Source organism: Hakea prostrata, chromosome 4 (assembly GCF_041222555.1).
Source record: "Hakea prostrata isolate BN-2017 chromosome 4, UWA_Hpros_2, whole genome shotgun sequence".
NCBI lineage: Eukaryota > Viridiplantae > Streptophyta > Magnoliopsida > Proteales > Proteaceae > Hakea > Hakea prostrata.
The window spans coordinates 13,021,478-13,040,145 of record NC_142603.1 but is presented as its reverse complement, the minus strand read 5'-3'; the positions used below and the strand labels follow the sequence as shown (position 1 = coordinate 13,040,145).

At 38.1% G+C, this 18,668-nt stretch overlaps 1 protein-coding gene across 1 annotated transcript; it reads right to left on the bottom strand.

The window, feature by feature from the left end:
• Positions 1-733: 733 nt before the first annotated feature.
• LOC149017992 (phosphatidate phosphatase PAH2-like) lies at positions 734-15,035 on the bottom strand. The gene is made up of 11 exons (XM_089152320.1): positions 11,923-15,035; positions 11,351-11,646; positions 11,149-11,222; positions 9,766-9,850; positions 8,465-8,551; positions 8,140-8,212; positions 5,393-5,436; positions 2,971-3,099; positions 2,781-2,879; positions 2,043-2,186; positions 734-1,177 (listed from the first exon to the last, which is right to left on the bottom strand). Exons 1-10 carry the CDS (start codon positions 14,345-14,347, stop codon positions 2,130-2,132), a joined length of 3,369 nt encoding a protein of 1,122 aa, XP_089008446.1. The 5' UTR covers positions 14,348-15,035; the 3' UTR covers positions 734-1,177; positions 2,043-2,129.
• Positions 15,036-18,668: the final 3,633 nt, after the last annotated feature.

Genomic DNA, 18,668 nt, shown 5'->3' with positions numbered 1-18,668 from the left:
TTCTATTAGTTTGCACAATAATCTTGTGCATGTGAATTTTGAATGATGGTTTGGGGCTTGGGCATTAAATAAATACTGGATTAACATTTTGCAGAAACATGTGGTTATGATTCTAGATTCTTATTCCATGATAAAGCAAGAAGAAAAGGAGAGGAGAGATCTATAAAGCAGAGATAGAGTAGACAAGGTACTTGAAAGGATAGTTTGAAAGAAGAATTGTCGAGAGTTCTGCAGGGAATGGCCATCAGCTGGCCGCCGGGTTACACGAAAGCCACCGCCACCCCTACAGTTGGAAAATGCCAGATGAGTTTGGAGGAATTCAAGCAGTGGTTGAAGCACTTTGATGCTGACAGAGATGGCCGTATAAGCAAGGAGGAGCTCCGGCATGCACTCCACCGCCGTGGTGGACGGTTCAATCGGTGGAATGGTGGACGTGGTATACGCTGTGCTGATACTGATTGCAGTGGGTTCATTGATGATGATGAGATTCAAAACCTCATTTCCTTTGCAGAGGACCATTTGCGTGTGACGGTGGTTCCTCACTAGCCCTTCCCGCTCTTTTTTTCAAATAAAAAGGATCAAACTTCTATTGAATTCAATGGAATGATATTCTACAAGAAAACACTAACAGGAACAGACACTACTAGGTTTGATTCCCAAAAGAAACATTCCTGTATGCTGTGTGTCCTCCAGGGGCGGAGGTTTTATTCCTACCTGGTGGGCAGTGGGCAGTGGGCACTCTTGTGTATCCGCCATTTAGCTATCTCAACGAAGATGAGATTGGAGAGATCAACAATCATCTTCAAAGGCCACAAATAAACCAAACAGGTTCAATAAGTCGATCAAAAACAAATTCCTTTTGAATGTAGAAACAATGGTGCATGTAAGTTTTCAGGGTAATCTATGCCTATATTAACTTGATTAGCTTCACCAACCCATGCTTACAGGGTTAACTGGATCACATGAACATCCAGGCTTAAGTGTTTACTGCATTACAAGAACACGACTCCTACAATTCCAGCAGTAACCTGACACAGAATTGGTACACGTGAATCCCTCTAATACATACTAATCTGTACAACATTTTCTGCGACCAACATATGTTACAAAGCCCAAGCAAAAATGGTCGCTTGAGTTTGTCTTGGTTGCCACCATCCATGACTACGAACATCCATAGCTGCAGAAAACCCAGAAAAGTTAGCCATTTCATTGCCAGCAGAATATGCTCATCTTCTATGAACAATTATTTAAATCAGAGAGGATAAATTGTCATGGTAAAACTCCTAATTTCATTCTTCAAGGTTTCTTTGCTTTGCTTTTTAAATATAGATAGGCCCTGAAGGAACTCATGATCAATTATTTATGAGGTGTGGTCCTCGCGAACTGAGCTATCCATTAAGGATTGTAAAGGTTTCTTTTGTACATTCCATTACAGTTAGACCCTATCCACTGTTTCCAGGGTGACAGGGAAAAGAGCACACAAGTTTCTTCAAAATTCTATTAATGCTTGTACCACCTCTCTTTTTGCTTGTAAGCCCATATATAACCAGCAACTTGGTTGCCCTAGGATATCAAATAATCAAGTCATTATTTTATTCACAATAAAGGCTATTTTTCTCTTTAAAATTGTCAACAGTGAAATTTTTCCCGAAGCAAAAAAGAACAGACTGCCTGCATTCCAAGTGAACAAGTATCTAAAATTCTGGGGAATGCCTGTTGAAGTTTCAATTTGATAAGAGTTGTTTTCTGCGGCACGGTTATCGTTTGAAGGCAGCGATGCACATCCCACGGTTCACACTACATGGACGGAACTGTAACTTTTAATTGCCCATATATGACCCATGGGATGTGCATCACTGCCTGCCCAGAGAATATCTGCACAGCAGGAACAAAAAATATTTTTTATGGCACAGAAGGTATTAAGGAATTACTCAGTCCCTAGCAACATCTTGCTGGAGTTACAACGTGGCAGAAAATAATGAATAATTATTTAGATTGCAGTAACTCAAACAAAAAGGGGCTATAGGAGACAGGAAATCTACCAGATTGAATTCCAAAAATGAGAGGATGAAACTTCTGCATCTGCATCAATATTGCTGAGTGAGGAACCAAGAATACCTTCAGTACCTTCAAAAATTGATCTCTGGAAGAGGCACTTTCCAGTAATTCCATGAATTGAAGTCCTCCTGGTTTCACAACAGATAACAGATAAGCATCAGTTTATAATATCTTCAAATTAGACCAAATAAGCAGAGTTTCCCAGCGTTTAAGCTTTATTTTCAAGGTATTACTTGAACTGAAGTCCTCCTAGACTCGACCTTTATATGAGCATCACTGTTTTGTAACTTTTTATCAGGGATTGAGCTTTACTTTTCAGTTATTCCATGTGTTGTGTAAAGATGTGGTAGTGATGCTGGATAGACTGATTTAGATACACTCAAATTTAGCGTGAAATGCCATTCACAACCCCTGACTATTGGGCATCACCTTTTTCTTTTCCAAACCCTTTTCTCTGTCTGGAAATCTGGGATCAAGGCTCATCCCAGTAGCAAATAGTTTTTTAACTAAAACTGGTTCATACTTTTGACCAGAAGCATTTTAACCCGCAAGGGCTAGAAACTGCCACAGGGCCACCCTTCAAGAACATTTGCTTCTCTATAGAAAACCAAAGCAGATTTTAGTGCTTCCTCTTCTCCATTTTCAAATAAATTGTATTTCATCCCTCCAGATCTTGTTAAGGATGCAATGCAGTGATAGGCAGTAAAAGTTTCAAACTGGACCTGCTCGGCAGAGGACATGGCAGGAAACATTCCATTCACAAGTACATGGAGAGATGTGTAGGATTTCGTGTCAACCCCACGGTTTATTGCAACCTGACCCTGAAAACTCCACCATAGATAGGGAAGTTAGAATGGTCAAGAGCCAGTCATCTGATCATCATCTGTATAAATTGGTATAAAGAAAGATTACCTTAGGATTAATGATGAAGATTTTGCCTTTGGGAATTCCAACCTTGAGGTAGCTGAACTCATCAGTATCTCTGTTTCCAAAACCAGCATAGAATGGGTGACAATCTGGAGGAAATAACGCCTTGATATCCTGGAAATTTGAGATAAGCTGATCATTAAAACCAAACTCCCCTCCAGAAATACAACATGTTCAATATTACAAAAATAATTTACAAGTCAAAAGGTTAATTTAAGTACTTTTAGTCCATAGAATCCAAGAAAACTGCAACACTTCCTGGTGCAAAACCAACTGCTATTCCAGTAGATCCTAGTACAAAAAGTAATGCCAAAAAAAAGTTTTTTTGAGGCCCTAAGTATTTATACATGTCATGTTCCAGGGGCAGTATACTTTTTAAGGATAAGGATCATATAACCACCCAGAGACATTCTATGTAGGCTAAGGCCTGTGACTTTTATGGTGTTAATTATATGACAACCTTTCTCCCATGAACAAGCTTAATTCTGTTTGCACTTTGCCTCCCTGGCTGCCGCTCATCACTTGCCTCTGTTTAGGCTGGAAATTAAGATGCTTTCTACATGGGGATCTCAACGAAGAGTAAATGGAGCAACCTCCTGGGTCACTTGCTCAGGGGGTGCAAAGTATGGTGTACAAGCTTGAAGACTTTATATGGATGGAAACAGTCACCTATGAGCTTGGTTTAGTCAGTTCATTTTAGCAGTGCTGGAGTGCCGACTGAACAAGTTGCAGTAGGATCATTCTGTATTCTCCAGTCATTTTGATGCAGGAAGAATCTCTCTTAATGTTATGTGGATGATAGTATTATTATTACAAGAGACTATCTTCAGGAATTGAAAAGTCAAAGTTGCATCTTCAACAAAAGTTCCAAACTAAAGATTTGAGGAGATTGAAATATTTCTTGGGTGTGGAAGAGGCTCAGTTGAAGATAAGAGATCCCACTTTCAAAATGGAAGTATGATAATGTCCTTCCAAAAACAGGGTATTAGGATCCAAACCGATGGATACTTCTTCTAAACAGAGGATTATTAGGATCCCAACCTATGGATACTTCAATGGATCCAAACTAAAGCTTCAAGTGGTTATGATGATGTTCACAGTTATCCTAGGGTATCAGAGATTTGCTGGGAAGCTGAATTACTTATCTATGACTCAACCTGACATTGGATTCTTGTCAGTGTAGTGTTTCAGGTTGTGTATGCTCCTTTGATATCTTATTGGGATGTTCTTATACATACCTTGAAGTACCTCAAGAAGGCTCCTACACATAAGTCTAATTTACTCAGACCATGGACAAGGAAAGCGACGAACAGGCAGCTGTGGCTCGATCTAGTGCAGAGTCAGAATATAGAGCCATGCAGATCTCACGTGGCTTTATGTGGGTGAACCAATTATTGACTAAACGTTACCTCATTAACCACATGCCTTCCCTCTGTTTTACATGGTGTTATCCCTCAGTTTTTTGTTGTTTCCTTCTAATTCATTGTTTGCTTTAACACCATGTGTCTTTGGCAGTGTTTGTTTCATTTGTAGTCATTATCCTGGTCTTTCTAAGTTGGATTATTCTGCAAACCTATTTCTCAATCTTATATCCAGAACTAGTCTCAGAACATCAAAAGATACAGCATAGGTGTTGCATCCCTTTCAAACGAGCAATGGAAGAAGCCCTCAAACATTGAACTGGAATGAATCAATCAACGATGATTCAGACCTTGAAAGGGAGGAGACTCAACATAGGAAGGCTGTAACAGTCCCTGGAGGTCGAGCTTTAAGACCATGAAACTAGAAGAAGAACAAGAAAAAGAAAAAATGGGAATCAATGCATTTAGAGTAAAATTTGGAGTTCTTCACTTAGCGTGGGAGCTCCCAATTCATGTTCACAATGACATAAAGGAACAACTACAACAACAACAAAAATAAGAAAATGCCTGAACTGCCACTAACTTAAACCATAAAATAAACAATAAAAGTTATTCTAACAGTAATCATAATCTTTACTATAAACAAGAACGACCTTTGCCATCTCTAACAAGCCAAATAATTCTGTCACTTTCTCAAACTGTACTCGACAGTTACACAACATAACAAGTGCTTTTGCGCTGGGAACCTAAACTAAGATTATGGAATCTCCAGAAAACACTTTGAATTACATGTACTACCACCTGTTTATATCTAGGAAGTCCAGGTAAGGAAGTGATCCGTTATCAACACAATCCCTCATGGTATTCTATTTGGATGGCACCAGTTATCATTCCTTCCCAAACATGAGATCCACTAAATGTAGGCAAGCAATCTACTATATTTGTGTTAATAATAAGCATCTAAAAAAACCTTGATTTTCCCTGTACTAGCACTGCAAACCTTAAAAAATTGAACTAGACATAACACACAAACACATCTAACATACCTCCAAGCATGCTATCTTGAATTCATGAGGAGCTCTTCGAATAACTGCAGAAAATAGAAAGAAAAAGAACTCTCAGGACATAGTTTTGAAGTATAAGACAAAATAATGCCTGTCATAATATGTCCAGATACAGCTGCAATTAACTCTGATTGGGCTATGTTAAGTTGTGTACATATAATGCAGAGGCAAGATTGTCAAATCCCATGCAGTACTCTATTACAATAAGGATTATTTGCTAATCACATAAAGGAAATGTCCCCATTGTGATATGCATTTCTCTATTCGAGTTTCCTTCTTAGTACTTAGCCTTAGTTTTGTCCAATGTATAATGCAACTAAAAGTTTATTTAGTTTGCAGTTATAAATGATACAAGAGCATACCATGCTATGGTCCTTCAACCCAAAATTGGCAACCATAGTCTGCGCATTTAATCCAACCATACCCTCCACTAAATGTATACAACTATACAAATTGATTAAAAAGAAACTACATGGACATATAAAACCCAGTTACAACTTCGATCTAGCAAGTTCTGTAATTTGAAGGGTTCTTTTGGTGATATTAAAGAAAATTAATTTATTGAGAATATTTGACCATTCATGCACGAGACCCAAAAAAATAGATATGATAGTGAAGTTAGCAGAATTTAGGGGTGGGCCTTGCCACAATGGTTGGTGGACCACAGTTGTAGCCCAGAGCTCAAGGCATCGAAGCAGCCTCCAGCAAAGTAGTTGGGGTAAGAAGGCGAAGCAGAACTGCCCCCAGGCTCTTCTTGTGAGGAAGCCTTTCGAACCAGGTTAGCATTGTAGTTGGTAGAGCTTGGACTCCAGAAATTGGCTGACATTCTACACCACAACCACCAGGATTTTGATTTGGCTCAAGCTAACTAACAACGGTGGAAATGCTTTAAAAGTTTACCACCTTACCTGGCCCTAGTTGGAGGGTGAGGAAGAGTATTAACACCCTATGTGAATATAGGATTACCCAGCTATGTGAAGGTAAGGCATTACCTGCCTTAATCATCACTACCACCCATGGGAATCTTTTAATTTTAATCCTCACCATACCCCTTTAGAAGGCAAGCACAAAGCCATTATTTAACCACCCTCCCAGTTGGTATCCTGTTCTCATCATATAGCAGATTGAAATGGTGGGAAATTCAAAAGTGTGTTTTTTTTTTGGGATGATTAGATAATTCATTACCAAAGAGAATAAAGTAAAATACAAGAGCACAAGGGACAGAGCCCAGACAAAGCGAGAAAGAGGCCTCAACTAACAAGCAACCTATGAGGCATTGAGCCTAGCAACTACCTAACAGCAACAATTAAAGCAAACAAGTTACACAAGCATAAGTGGCCCAAAGCCAAACTAAGAAGCAAACCAAGAGACATCAAGCCAAGCAACTATTTAAGGGCAACAATAATAGCAAACTAGTTACACAACGCAAGTGGCCCATAGCCATACAATTAGACTAGAAAATAACCATGGAAGTGGACCAAAGGAGCCCCAACTAAACCGACGCAGTCTCCCTTTCGATTGGAGCTATGAGAAGCCATCCTAGTAACAAAGCACATGGACCTACGCAGCAGCACCACAGACGCAAGGGAAGGTAGCATCACAAGATTGAGATAAAGAACAAAGAGAACAGATTAGACTCCAAACTAATTGGAGAGTTCAAAAACGATACCTCTCATGGCTTTCCCCCAAAGCCAGAGAAGCCATCAATGGCTAGAACCCTCGACTAATTGAAGCAAACCTCAGAAAAAGGAAGGGAAGAGAAGGAGAAACAAAGGGAGAAGAAGAATCTGAATCTGAGGTCGAACCTAATACGGAGAGATCAAAAACTATTGCTCTCAAGCTTGCCCCCAACACTAGAAAGGCCAAAGAGGAAAGAACCCTCAACAATGTGAAGCCAAGCCCAAAAACAGAAAAGGGAGATAGGAGGAGAAACAAAGAGTGGATATGAGTTCATAATTGAGTTTGAACCTGATTTGGAGAGAACAGCAACGATACCCCTCAAGACTTCCCTGATGCCAAAGGAGCCATCGAGACTGAAACCCTCAACAAACAAAGATTAACCCTGAAATGGCCCCAATCACACTCAATTTTTTTTTTTTTTTTTTTTTTTTTGGGGGGGACAGAGGTCGCTTGAGGAAGAGAAGAAGAGAGAACAGGAGAAGTGGAAAGGAAGTTTGGATATCAAAACTAAGATCTTGCTCAACCACTCCACCAAAGAAACAGAAGGAGAAGAAACAAAGAGAAGAGAAGAATCAAAGAAAAGAACATGTTCGATCCAACCTCAATTCAAACTCCAGTTATCTGGACAGGAACAAGCATAGAGTGAGAAAATGATGACCAGCCAGTTTGACAGGGTTCACCCCCATCTTGGTATTTTGCACTCACATCTACCACATCTGCAGGAATACAAATGCTGGCATGCTTGTGTATATGGATTACCTGAGTATACTAAGGTTTGAAATTTCAGATCATTGGAAATACAACTGCACAAGGCTGTTAAAAAGTAAGGATGTAGAAGGTACATTATCCGTGATCCTACAGCAAGTTCCATAGCCTAAGATGCTCCTCTGCAGGTTCTCAGTTTTAAATATTCAGAAAGACTTTTTACAATTAAGTGGTCCCAATAAGATTTAATGGAATCTGTAAGAGTTCTTTTCAAATTATTTGGCATGATTGAATACATTATATCAGCTAAGAGGAGGGAACAGAAGGTCATGTATACTGCTTACCCTCTCGGTAGAGGGAAGGGAAGAGTCCATCAGGTGAGATTACAACAGGCCCATCAGGTAAAGCCTTTCCATCCTGCAAAGGAAAGAAGATTGTGTTCTGTTATGGGGAACCTTCATGAAAAAATTCCAACAAACAGCACAAAAAAATTTCCAATTAGGCTTGACTAAAAATTATATATAGTAATTCTTCTCATATCTAAATAGGATCCTTAACTTCTAATTTAATTGTTAAAAAAAGAGGAAGGATGTATTTTCTACTATCTCTGTTTGAACAGATTTTCCAATATCACTGTTGAATGCAGAATAAAAATCCCTTATATATCACCTGCTTGAGATTAAACAGGAACTGCCTTGTGAGATGTGCCTGAGAAATTGAACGAGCACTGAGGAAAAGAAACTGATAGCCATTTTCCTACAACGGTAAAAGAACAATAGCATGTTAATGAAATACATCCATTATTTCAGTGCTAACCAGTAACCTCATATGTTGAAATACTAAAGGATTTCACATTGTCTTCCATAATAGTGGAAATTCCCCAATTAGGGTCATCTCAATATACAATTATTTAAGCACTGTTTATCTTCAAATTCAGAGATCGTATTTTGTTACCAATAGAAAAGAGGAGACTGAAAATTTCAGAATTCTAGTTGCAATAACTCTCCTTAGAAAGCTTTTGCTCCACCTATCTTTTCATTTCTATTTGCCAGGTCTAGCCTCCTTTTTTTTTTTTTTTTCTTTTTTTTTTTTTTTTTTTTTGGGGGGGGGGGGGGGGGAGGTTTCTTATCTGCAACACTTACAATCTTTTCAATTCCTGTTCTGCAAGTCTTTCATGGAAAATTTCAAATTTAACAACTTTCTCCACATCTTGGTTTTGTATTAACTTCCGAACAAGCTAGGCCTTTAGTAGATTGCTTTGAAAGCAGATATGCACGGCTCATGCAGTTAAAGATAGATTCAGAACCAAGCCCAACCAAAAGAACTCATAAATCATCGAAAATAATCAACCAAGCCGAGACTTTATGAGTCTAATCCACTAAACCTTAAATAAGGTTGCTTCTGGGACCAAGGTTGCATCAAGCCCGGTCGTCTTAAGCTTACTTAAGTATAGTAAACTACTCAAAGTAAAATAACATTTAAGAAGTGCTTGGAACAGATTAAGATGTGTACCACAATGGTATTTCCGTCATCCCCTGAGGTACTCTATGTTTAGTTTTTATTGAACACGATAGAGGAAGTGTCCCGATGATAAGAGTATGTCTAGTTCTTCGGCTGTTTTGGTATTTATTACACAAGCTATCTCTGTAGAACAGTTCAGAAAGAAGAATGAAGACAAAAGATCAACTTCAGTTCTACCTTAGAGTACCAAGGGCATGACTACCTTGAAGAGGCATGTAAGCTCAGAATTTACCTACAAGACTAAGCTTGTGAAAAAATAAAAAATTGATGCAACAAATTTTCAGTTCAATGTCTCACTAACAGCTCTCTAAGTTTAGCCCTGAAAACATTAACGTCCTCCAAAGCATACAAAACGCTACAATGAAGTGAAACAATATTGCCCAAAAAAAGGGAAACAATATACGAAAAATTGAACTACAGAAGTAGATGATAATAAGAAAGAACATTACCTTAATTGAAGAGAATAGATGTGTAACACCTGTCTGTGACCAATCTTTTCCAACCAAAGGCATGAATTGTCCAAGAACATCTGACCTGTGGAAAGAATAAAGTTTGAAAAGGGGAAAAGTTATGTTTAAAGAAAAAACAATTGGGTTCTTAAGAATAGCGTATTTTCTCCTCAAGATGAAATTGCTTTTTGTGGGGATGGGCAAAAGATTGAAGAGAAAACCTGTGATGATTTGAGAAGCAGAAGAAATTCTAAGAATAACAGGATTTTCTTTTTCAGCGCCCCCCCCCCCCCAAACACACACACACACACACACACACACACACAAAAAAAAAAAAAAAAAAAAAAAAAAGAAAAAAACAGAAGGAAGAAGCAGAAAAACTGATTCACAAAGTTCACAGAAGCAGAAACAGAAGACTAAAGACAAACCAATCTACCAACCACAACCTTATATAATCAACTCTAAGTAATGCGCGCTGAAAAGCTCAGAATTCCATATCCAAAAGGATATCAAGTTCAAGGTCACCTCGACCCATCTGCCCAAGCAAAGTGCATTTATAGCCCAATGATCCTCATCCTTTCACAAAAAACTTGATTGAGAGGGCATCAGGTAAATCTCTCTTCTAAATTTTGCTTCTTCTTTTTTCATCCTGAGAAACAGATAAATCTCTCTTTGGTAACATAATAAAGAGCTTAATCCTCGAGGCCTAACTCTCCAATAATGCCGTACACATTAACTCAGGACATCATGTGCGAGAAAAATCAACATATTGATGCAAAAGGCACTCCCATCAAACACCCAAGACCCATAAGAACAAGGTTTAAATACTAGGACAACATCAGGATTGATACACCCAATCTTGGCCGATTCCACTGATATCTAGCAAATATAGGCTAGTATCAAGTTTCCAACATCAGCACTGCCAATGGCAAGTCTCCTTGTCTGAAAATAAAAAATCTTGCATTAAAGGAACGAGTTGAAGGAGCAAACGTAGGAGGCCTTTCACAAAAATGGTATTACCAAGAAAAACAACAACCTAATTTGACAAAGGTCATCATAAAAATGACAATGCCACCCTTTTAATTTTTTTAGGGGTGGATGGAGGACTGATGCTCTGAAAGCTACTGTTTACTGAGGGAAGACCAGGCGGGACATTCAAGATAAGTAAAGCAGTATCCTGTGAGGTTCATAAAAGATAAAATAGAAGAAAGGAGAAGTAACCACTAGACTTGCATATCAAGAAACATAGATCCTAAAGCAGACATTTCTGAAACTCAATATTAAGCATGAAAATCAAACCCCAAAATGTGATCCTTCAGTTTTCAATAATCTAGAGATAGTATGCAAAATAAATACAAAATGGTCAAGCCAGAAAGATCTTACTTTGTAATTGTACCATCAACATCGGAGACAACAATACGAGTATTCCATTTCCACAAATAAATCCTAGCATCCACCTGTTCAATCATGAACATTTCAATCAAGCATGAACATAGAACTACATACAGACATACAGTAACTGAGAATCTATGTGAAGATGTTGCCATAAATGGTAGTGAATGATATAACAACCAATAAAAATCACCTGTTGCCTCCCCAGCACTGCAGTTGAAAATGTGAAGGTTATAATGTTCCGTCCTTCCTCCAGATTCAAGGCTGCTAGCTGTTCGGATGTTGGAATGATTGATCTCACCTTCTTTTTAGTGGAACTGGTTCTGGTTACGTGCTTGTCCTTGATCGTACCACTAGTGCAGTCTGACGCATCAGAATCTTTAGTATCATTCTTTGCTGGCTGTATAGAGTTCACAGTTCTTGATTTTCGCATTGGGAAGGGCCAAAGCCAGCTTCCACTGGATTGAACAATCACTTTTTCTGGTTCCCCTACAGAAATTATCTGAACTCGGTCAATAGATATCATGCCTGCAGGCTCAAAGATCTGTTTATATCCGAATGCAGCCATCCCTAAAATGATTGGTGCACCTGCATCCTATGTAAAGTAATGACTGGAGTTTGACAGTAAGCCTTCATATAGTCAGTGCTTTCATAGAGATATCTCTACATAAGGCATGGGGGATAGCAGGTACCAAGAGTTCACAAGTTACAAAATTTTCTAAAGATAGAAGATGAGGCAAATGCAAACAGCTACAATTCTCTTACCAACAGGATCACTGGTTGATTGAAGTCCAAGTTCCTCAGATGCCTGAGCACCCAAAAATCTAGGATGCTCAAGTGATAAGTTATGTTCAGGGTCTGCACCTGGCTCTGACAAGGTCGAGGCAGCTTGCTTAAGAAGGCCCAACTTCAAATTTTCAGAAGTTGAATCTAAAGAACGGCTTAGAGGATGAGAAGCATTTGATCCTTTCAGACTCTCAATGTGTCGTATAATAGGTAAAGATTCTGGCAACCACACATCATTTTCCCCTGAGGCCACGGGGGTTTTCAGTATACTAATTGGACTTGAGCATGGTCTGAATTCCTTGATCAAACCTTGTAAGCTACTTTCAGGATACTCATCATCAAGCTTGCCTAGAGATGAAGCATGATTTGTATTGATTCTCTCATGGTCATCTTCAATGCCATCCAAGGTAAGAGCTGGATAATTTTCAGTCTGCATGGATTCTTGAGAAACTTGTTCCTTGAATTGGACCCCAATAGGATCAAGACCATCCATGTCACCAAACAGAAGCTGATCTTCTTCTGAACTCTCTGACGGTGGAATGCTTTCATTCACAAAGACAGAATCAACAACTGCTTCTTGAATAATATGACTAAGCTCTGGTGAAGGACTGCAATCTTCTGAGTCATCATGTAGACCATTATATTCCTTCCACAGAACTGGACCTAAGCTGCCGAGATCAGAAGGACCATGCCTACTTTGTGACACTGTTTCTTCAATCAAATCAAAGGTTTCATTGACACCGGCCTCTTGATTAAGCGACAATGGAGCCTTTGATAGCTTTCCAAGATCTAACCCATCATTCTCGGGTATATGAGAAGAAGAAAGTTTTACCATTGGGGATTCATCTTCCAGAACCTCGACGGGTAGTGCCTCCAAATTATCATCTTGAGGAAGACCCTCAGTCACAGTATCTTGGTGATCCACTTGTGAAGTCTTAGTTTCAACAGAATTAAAAGTACTAACATGCAAAGTGGGTGGTAAAAGAGACTCCGCAACTCGGTTGAGAGATGCTATCTCATTTTCATGAACAGTTTTAGTGTTAACAAACTCAGAGAAATCTCTATCTCCTACATTTCCTGTAGCACAAAGGTTTTCTTCTACTGTAGGAACTGTAGAATCTGGTTGTAGGTTTACCTCAGTCATAAGCTCAGAGTTCTGGTATAGAAGTCGACCATGAGACTCTACTTCCTCACACCTGCCATAGCAAAATTCCAGTGTCTCAGTGACTCGTTCAAAAGAGCCATTCATCCCTACTGTTGAGATCTCCGTAGTTTCAGTGTGTGTGAGGGAAATCAAATTTTCACATTCAGTTTTCTCCTCAGAGATACCATTGCTTAAACTATTACACATTTTACCAGAAGAAATTTCTGTTCCGGAATGTGTGTTCTGTCCTGCTTTAAACTCGACAAACTCTGGATTTTGCGGACTATCCGTATTACTCTCAGAAACAGAACCTTCGATCCTCTCAGTAAGAACAGAACTCTTCAAACTAAATGTATCAGTCACTTCAGAAACTATTTCACATTTATCAAATACCTCAAAAGTTGAAACATTCATTAATTGTTCCACTGACCCAGTGGGCTCATCAGGACTCTCTGGATTATTAGGAAATGATCCCGAATAGCGGGGATCAGTTTCTAAATTCACAGTAGGAAGATCAGAACTAGTGTCGACGATTTCATGATGCACGGGACTGGCCATACTGTCTTCGTCAGTAGCCTGCAAACCCTTATCAATCTCACTGGCTGGCCTTGCGAACGTAGAAGCATTAACCATCTCACACTCGATGGCCGGAATGTCGGTAGACCACTTCATCTCCGAAAGGTCAGCCGCAACCTCTGTACTTTCCGGCGAACTCATCTGTTCGGCGCCAACGCTGCTGCCTTCAGTCTTACTACCGTCTTCCTTCATGGATTTACGTCCAAATACGCGTCTGAGAATTCCAGACCGACGAGAAGTCGTCTTCACCAAAATATTCGTATTCGCCCCATCCGTTGAAGCGGGTGAGCTTGGACGATTAGCATCAAAATCGCCACTTCTAGACTTTTCTATCCCTCCACTCTGAGAGTGCTCCTCCGTCTCATCGCTAGAAGATCGAGGAGAGAAGACAGTGTCCACTTCTTCCCCTTCCAATTCTGTAAGAAAGTAAGCTTCTCCTTTATGATCCAAGAACATATGAAACTCAGCTTTGACTCCATTAACAGCAATGTCAACGACCTTCTCCTTGGTCTTCAATACCCCTTGGAATTTGCCAAATTTAACATACCAAGGCGATGACTTGAAGCTTCCATCGGGTTGTTGGACAACAATTATATCAACAGCTCCTCCGAACGGGTGGAAAGGGCCTGAAACTACATAAACGCCACGGCTGATGTAGCTACTCAGCCTTTCCACCGCGTACATCTTCCAAAGAACCGATTAGATAATGATCCAGATTGCAAAAACTTCTCAGTTATCCATAAATCCAAACCCCAATTGTAAAACCTTACTAGACTCTGAGGTTTTTCAACTTCAGAATCGATACGACGGAATAGGGATCCAATACCATCAATGTCTCTTCTGAGATCACCAAATAGCCCACCAATTTCATCTGTTCTTCGTCGCCTAGTAATCAAACAACCTCAAAAAATAATAAAACAAAGAAAGAAAAAACTCGAAATATTATCGACAACTGAGCAACTCAGGAATCTAATCGAAATTTTTCCTGTTTTCGATCAGAAACAGAGAACCCATACTAGGAAACCTGGAAACTGCCCGAATGGACGACGGCTCAACAACCCATACCACGAAAGGCGACCAATTCAATCATTCAGATGGCATATTCGCGTATATCTATTCGGCTGCATCATCCATCGCCGTAAGTGACAATAATGGAATTGGGAAATTTTTAAATAAAATAAGGAAATAGCTCAAACTTTACACAGTTGGGATGAGCAGATAGCCAATTCGAAGAACGAAAAAACAGAAAACGGATACGAAAAGCTAATAATAGGCAATGGTGCGTTCTCGCGTCTACCTGATGTGAGATAGAGAGGGAGAAGATGAAAGGTGTGTTTTGCTTCTTCTTTTTCTATTAATCATTGTCTCCTCAACAAACAAAAAAATCACTCTTAGTCTTAGATGTCTCAAAATCGGCTTGTTGAGGTGGTTGCTTTTTAATTTTTATGTGACGACTTACGAGTAGCCACGTCACTTGGTCGTATTAGGTAGCAGGGTTCACCCGGCTCCTAATTTTACAACCCAACCGGTCGATTCAATGGTTCAATGCGTACCGGTTCGTATATGCGACGCTTGAGACGGTTTGAAACATTTATATCATAATTATCCATATTTTCTGATTGCTACAACCTAAAATTTTCTTTCACACAATTTTAGGTGACGAGGATAAAATAATAACAAACTCGGTTCAACAGCGGTCAGGTTAAGGAGCCTGGTCGGGACTAAAGGTCGAACCAACAAGTTACGTGAGGGTGAAGGAACCCAACGGTTTTGGAAATAAACGCATTTTTATAAAATTTGTGATCCACTCCGAAATATGGGAAAAAAACCCTACAATCGGACGGCCACTAAGAATGATCATAAACAAATCCAACGATTGATAATAAAAGGTAAACCTTATATAAACTAAATGTTTATACACAGTAGAGGCATTTGAATCGTTTCATTTCATTAACATTATTCATTTGAGTTCTGCAACTAACGAAAGTTCTGTGGTAATCCACTGCTAACTTAACATTCGGAGGTAGCTTCCCGACTGCTGAGTTAACCTACAATTTAACCTTGCTTGCCGACTGCTGAGTTAACCTACGTTTAACCTTATTTTGCAAGCGAACATTAAGACATCCGAAAGCTAAATAATTTTTTGACGCATCAATAAGATAAAAAGATGTACGCAATGAATTGATATTTCGTATGGGTTCAAAAATCAATATTTATTGTATTGTAAATTAATTTAATTTGTGAATATACTTCTCACATAATGATAACAGTATTTTCTTGGTTTTTTTTGCCTTTTTTTCTTTCCTTCTTTCTTTTTTGAAGGAAGACTTGACTTTATAACTTTATCACTCCACCCTCTCCTTTACCTAAGTGGGCCTTTTAACAATTAATGATAAGGGTGTCTTAAACTTGAGACATGCCTAGCGATTTATTTGTCCCTCGTGTAGTTCAACAACCTCACCCGCTCAAATTAAATATATAAATATATAATAGGTATCATAACAAAATAATAGGAGCAAATTGCACCGACACCTAAAATGAAAGCTTTAAAGCACTACATCCCACATTATGTTTGAAAAACACGAATACCTCTAATTGGATTTTCATTGTACACAATAGTTCAATTTGTCACTAAAAATTATTAAATAATTATTTATTTTCTTTCATTTTTTTAAATATCTCTATCAAAATATGAAGGGAAAAAAATTTAACAGATTTTAGTGATAAATAGAACTTATGTGTCAAATGAAGCTTTAATTTTGAGGTGTTTGTGTTTTTCAAACATAAAATAGGGTGTCAGTACTTTAAGACATTCATTTTGGGATTCTAGTACAATTAGTTCAAATAATAATAATAAATATTATGCGTCACTGTTTTGGTTGTATTGCTATTCAATTACATGAAAATCCTCACCACTTATTTAGGTCATTCTTTCAGCTTCCCCAATCACATAAGATTTTTGCTTAACATGGACCTACTTGCGTACACTTTATCATTTCTCCTATCAATTTTATTTTATTTTTTGGCCCAAAAAATAAAATATCTCCTATCAATTCTTACTTACCCAATAAACACATAAAATGAATTGCCCCTTTTTTTGGTGGGGTGGGGTTAAGAAAAATTATTTGCCCTTAGCCAATTGATCTAGATATTTAAGTGATCACATATATATGTACATGGACTTAGATTTAAAATAAAATGTTGTTCGTGATATTCTTGGATATGTGTGCTAATTTATTGAAGTCTCTCTTCATGTATCTTAAAAAAGATTATTTAAATAAAAAATGTCATGAATTACATATGGTTTAAGTTAAAGTAAACCAATCACCGTGGAACTATTCCAAGAGAGGAGATAGCTACAACTAATAATGACTCAAAAAACATTATTGCACACCCAACATTTTATATTAAACACAGAGATATGAATATAACTCAATATAGCAAAAACACAATGTTACACTAAAAATAACATATTGTGTAGGTGGAACGGTAAATCACACAATATAAATAAATTCTACATATGAATATTGATAAAATAAGTTAGAAGTAAAATCTAATGGGTCCTATAAAGGTCCAATTCATATTGTGTATGGGATAACCCTCAAAAGAGTATTTACTTCCTCTTGACAAAAAGGTGACCAGGACTCGAAGGTATGCAGGCTGGCAACACTCCTTATAAAAATTGAATTATTTTTAATAAAAAGATCGGATTGATTGCTCACTATGGTATATGTAATAGTCCCACCATAAAGATATAAATAAATAAATAAATCATAATTAATTTTACTAACAACAAGACAATCAGTTGGCACCAATTGCCCTAAACTATAACTCTTTGATAAAGAAAAAAAAACCATAGACAAATCAACCATAGACAAGTGTATCTCATTACTATGTACCAAGTTCCCAACTCCACTTAATCATAATTCCATTTCAGACAAAAGATATTTTGACTTCCAAAAGCTAATAAGGGTTGTCTATTTGTCCCTTTGCCGATGGGACATCATAGATTATTTGTCGGTTTAACCAGCTTCCATGACATGTGTTTCATCCTTTCATGATCTCTACTTTGCTGATCGCGCAGCAAAGTGCAATTTATAGTTGGCATCGAAATTATTTTTTTTCGTTTTTTCCTTTTGTTTGAGGGAAGAAAGTAACTGAACGGAAGTGTAAATATGTTAACTAAACGACTCTAAATTTCTACTGTCAAATTATATTAAATTAAAATAATTTTATCAAATAGTTTTTTGCACGTATTTTTGTTTCTCAAAACAAGAGACGGAAGAAGTTGTATTTCAGTGGGTTATTAAGTGGGTCCTTAGTTTTTTATCTAATTGTTGATAAGACTTTTTAACCTATGCCAAATCAAATGCTTGGAGAACGATTGTCTCACAACAAATTTGGAAAACTTAAAGCTTGCAAATAGGGGTGTCAATTTGTAGCCCGAATCGTTAAAAACAAACCGCACCGGCCCGTTATAGCCCGAACAGGCCCGAACCAAACCTTGATGGGCCGTAATTGGGCTGAGGGTGGTGGAGCCCACACCAACTCAAAATTGAACTGCAACCCGTTATAGCCTGTTTTACAACCCGTTTTGTAATTTTGCATTAAATAGTATTTGAATCATTAAATTACCACTAGCTAGTTAGTATAGACAATTAAAAAAAAATTATGCTTGAATTCAAAGATCAAATAATCATTCTACTAATTAATATTTAGGTTATTGATTTCTATAGGATGGGTGGATTTTTTTAATGGAAACTAACCAATAACAACTTTGCTTTTCATAGAATTTTGGCTTTTGTTGTAATATGTTCAATTATTTCTTTTTGTTCTTTTTTGCACACCATAAATCGTTAGTCAACACGAGTCTAAACTGTTAGCTCAAACCGTTATTTAGCCCGAACCCAAACAATACCAAACCGAAACCGGCCCGAAACCGTTATTTTGCTAATGGGTTGTATTTGGGTTAGGTGTTTTTCATCCGAAACCGCACTGTTGACAC

Bases quoted from the DNA above. Each gene is read 5' to 3' on its own strand.
- LOC149017992 (XM_089152320.1), bottom strand. From the start codon at position 14,347: ATGTACGCGGTGGAAAGGCTGAGTAGCTACATCAGCCGTGGCGTTTAT. The intron at 11,647-11,922 runs GTAAGAGAATTG...TAATTTCTGTAG, and splicing joins ATCAACCAGTGATCCTGTTG to GGGAACCAGAAAAAGTGATT. The intron at 8,552-9,765 runs GTAATGTTCTTT...TTACCGTTGTAG, and splicing joins ATCTATTCTCTTCAATTAAG to GAAAATGGCTATCAGTTTCT.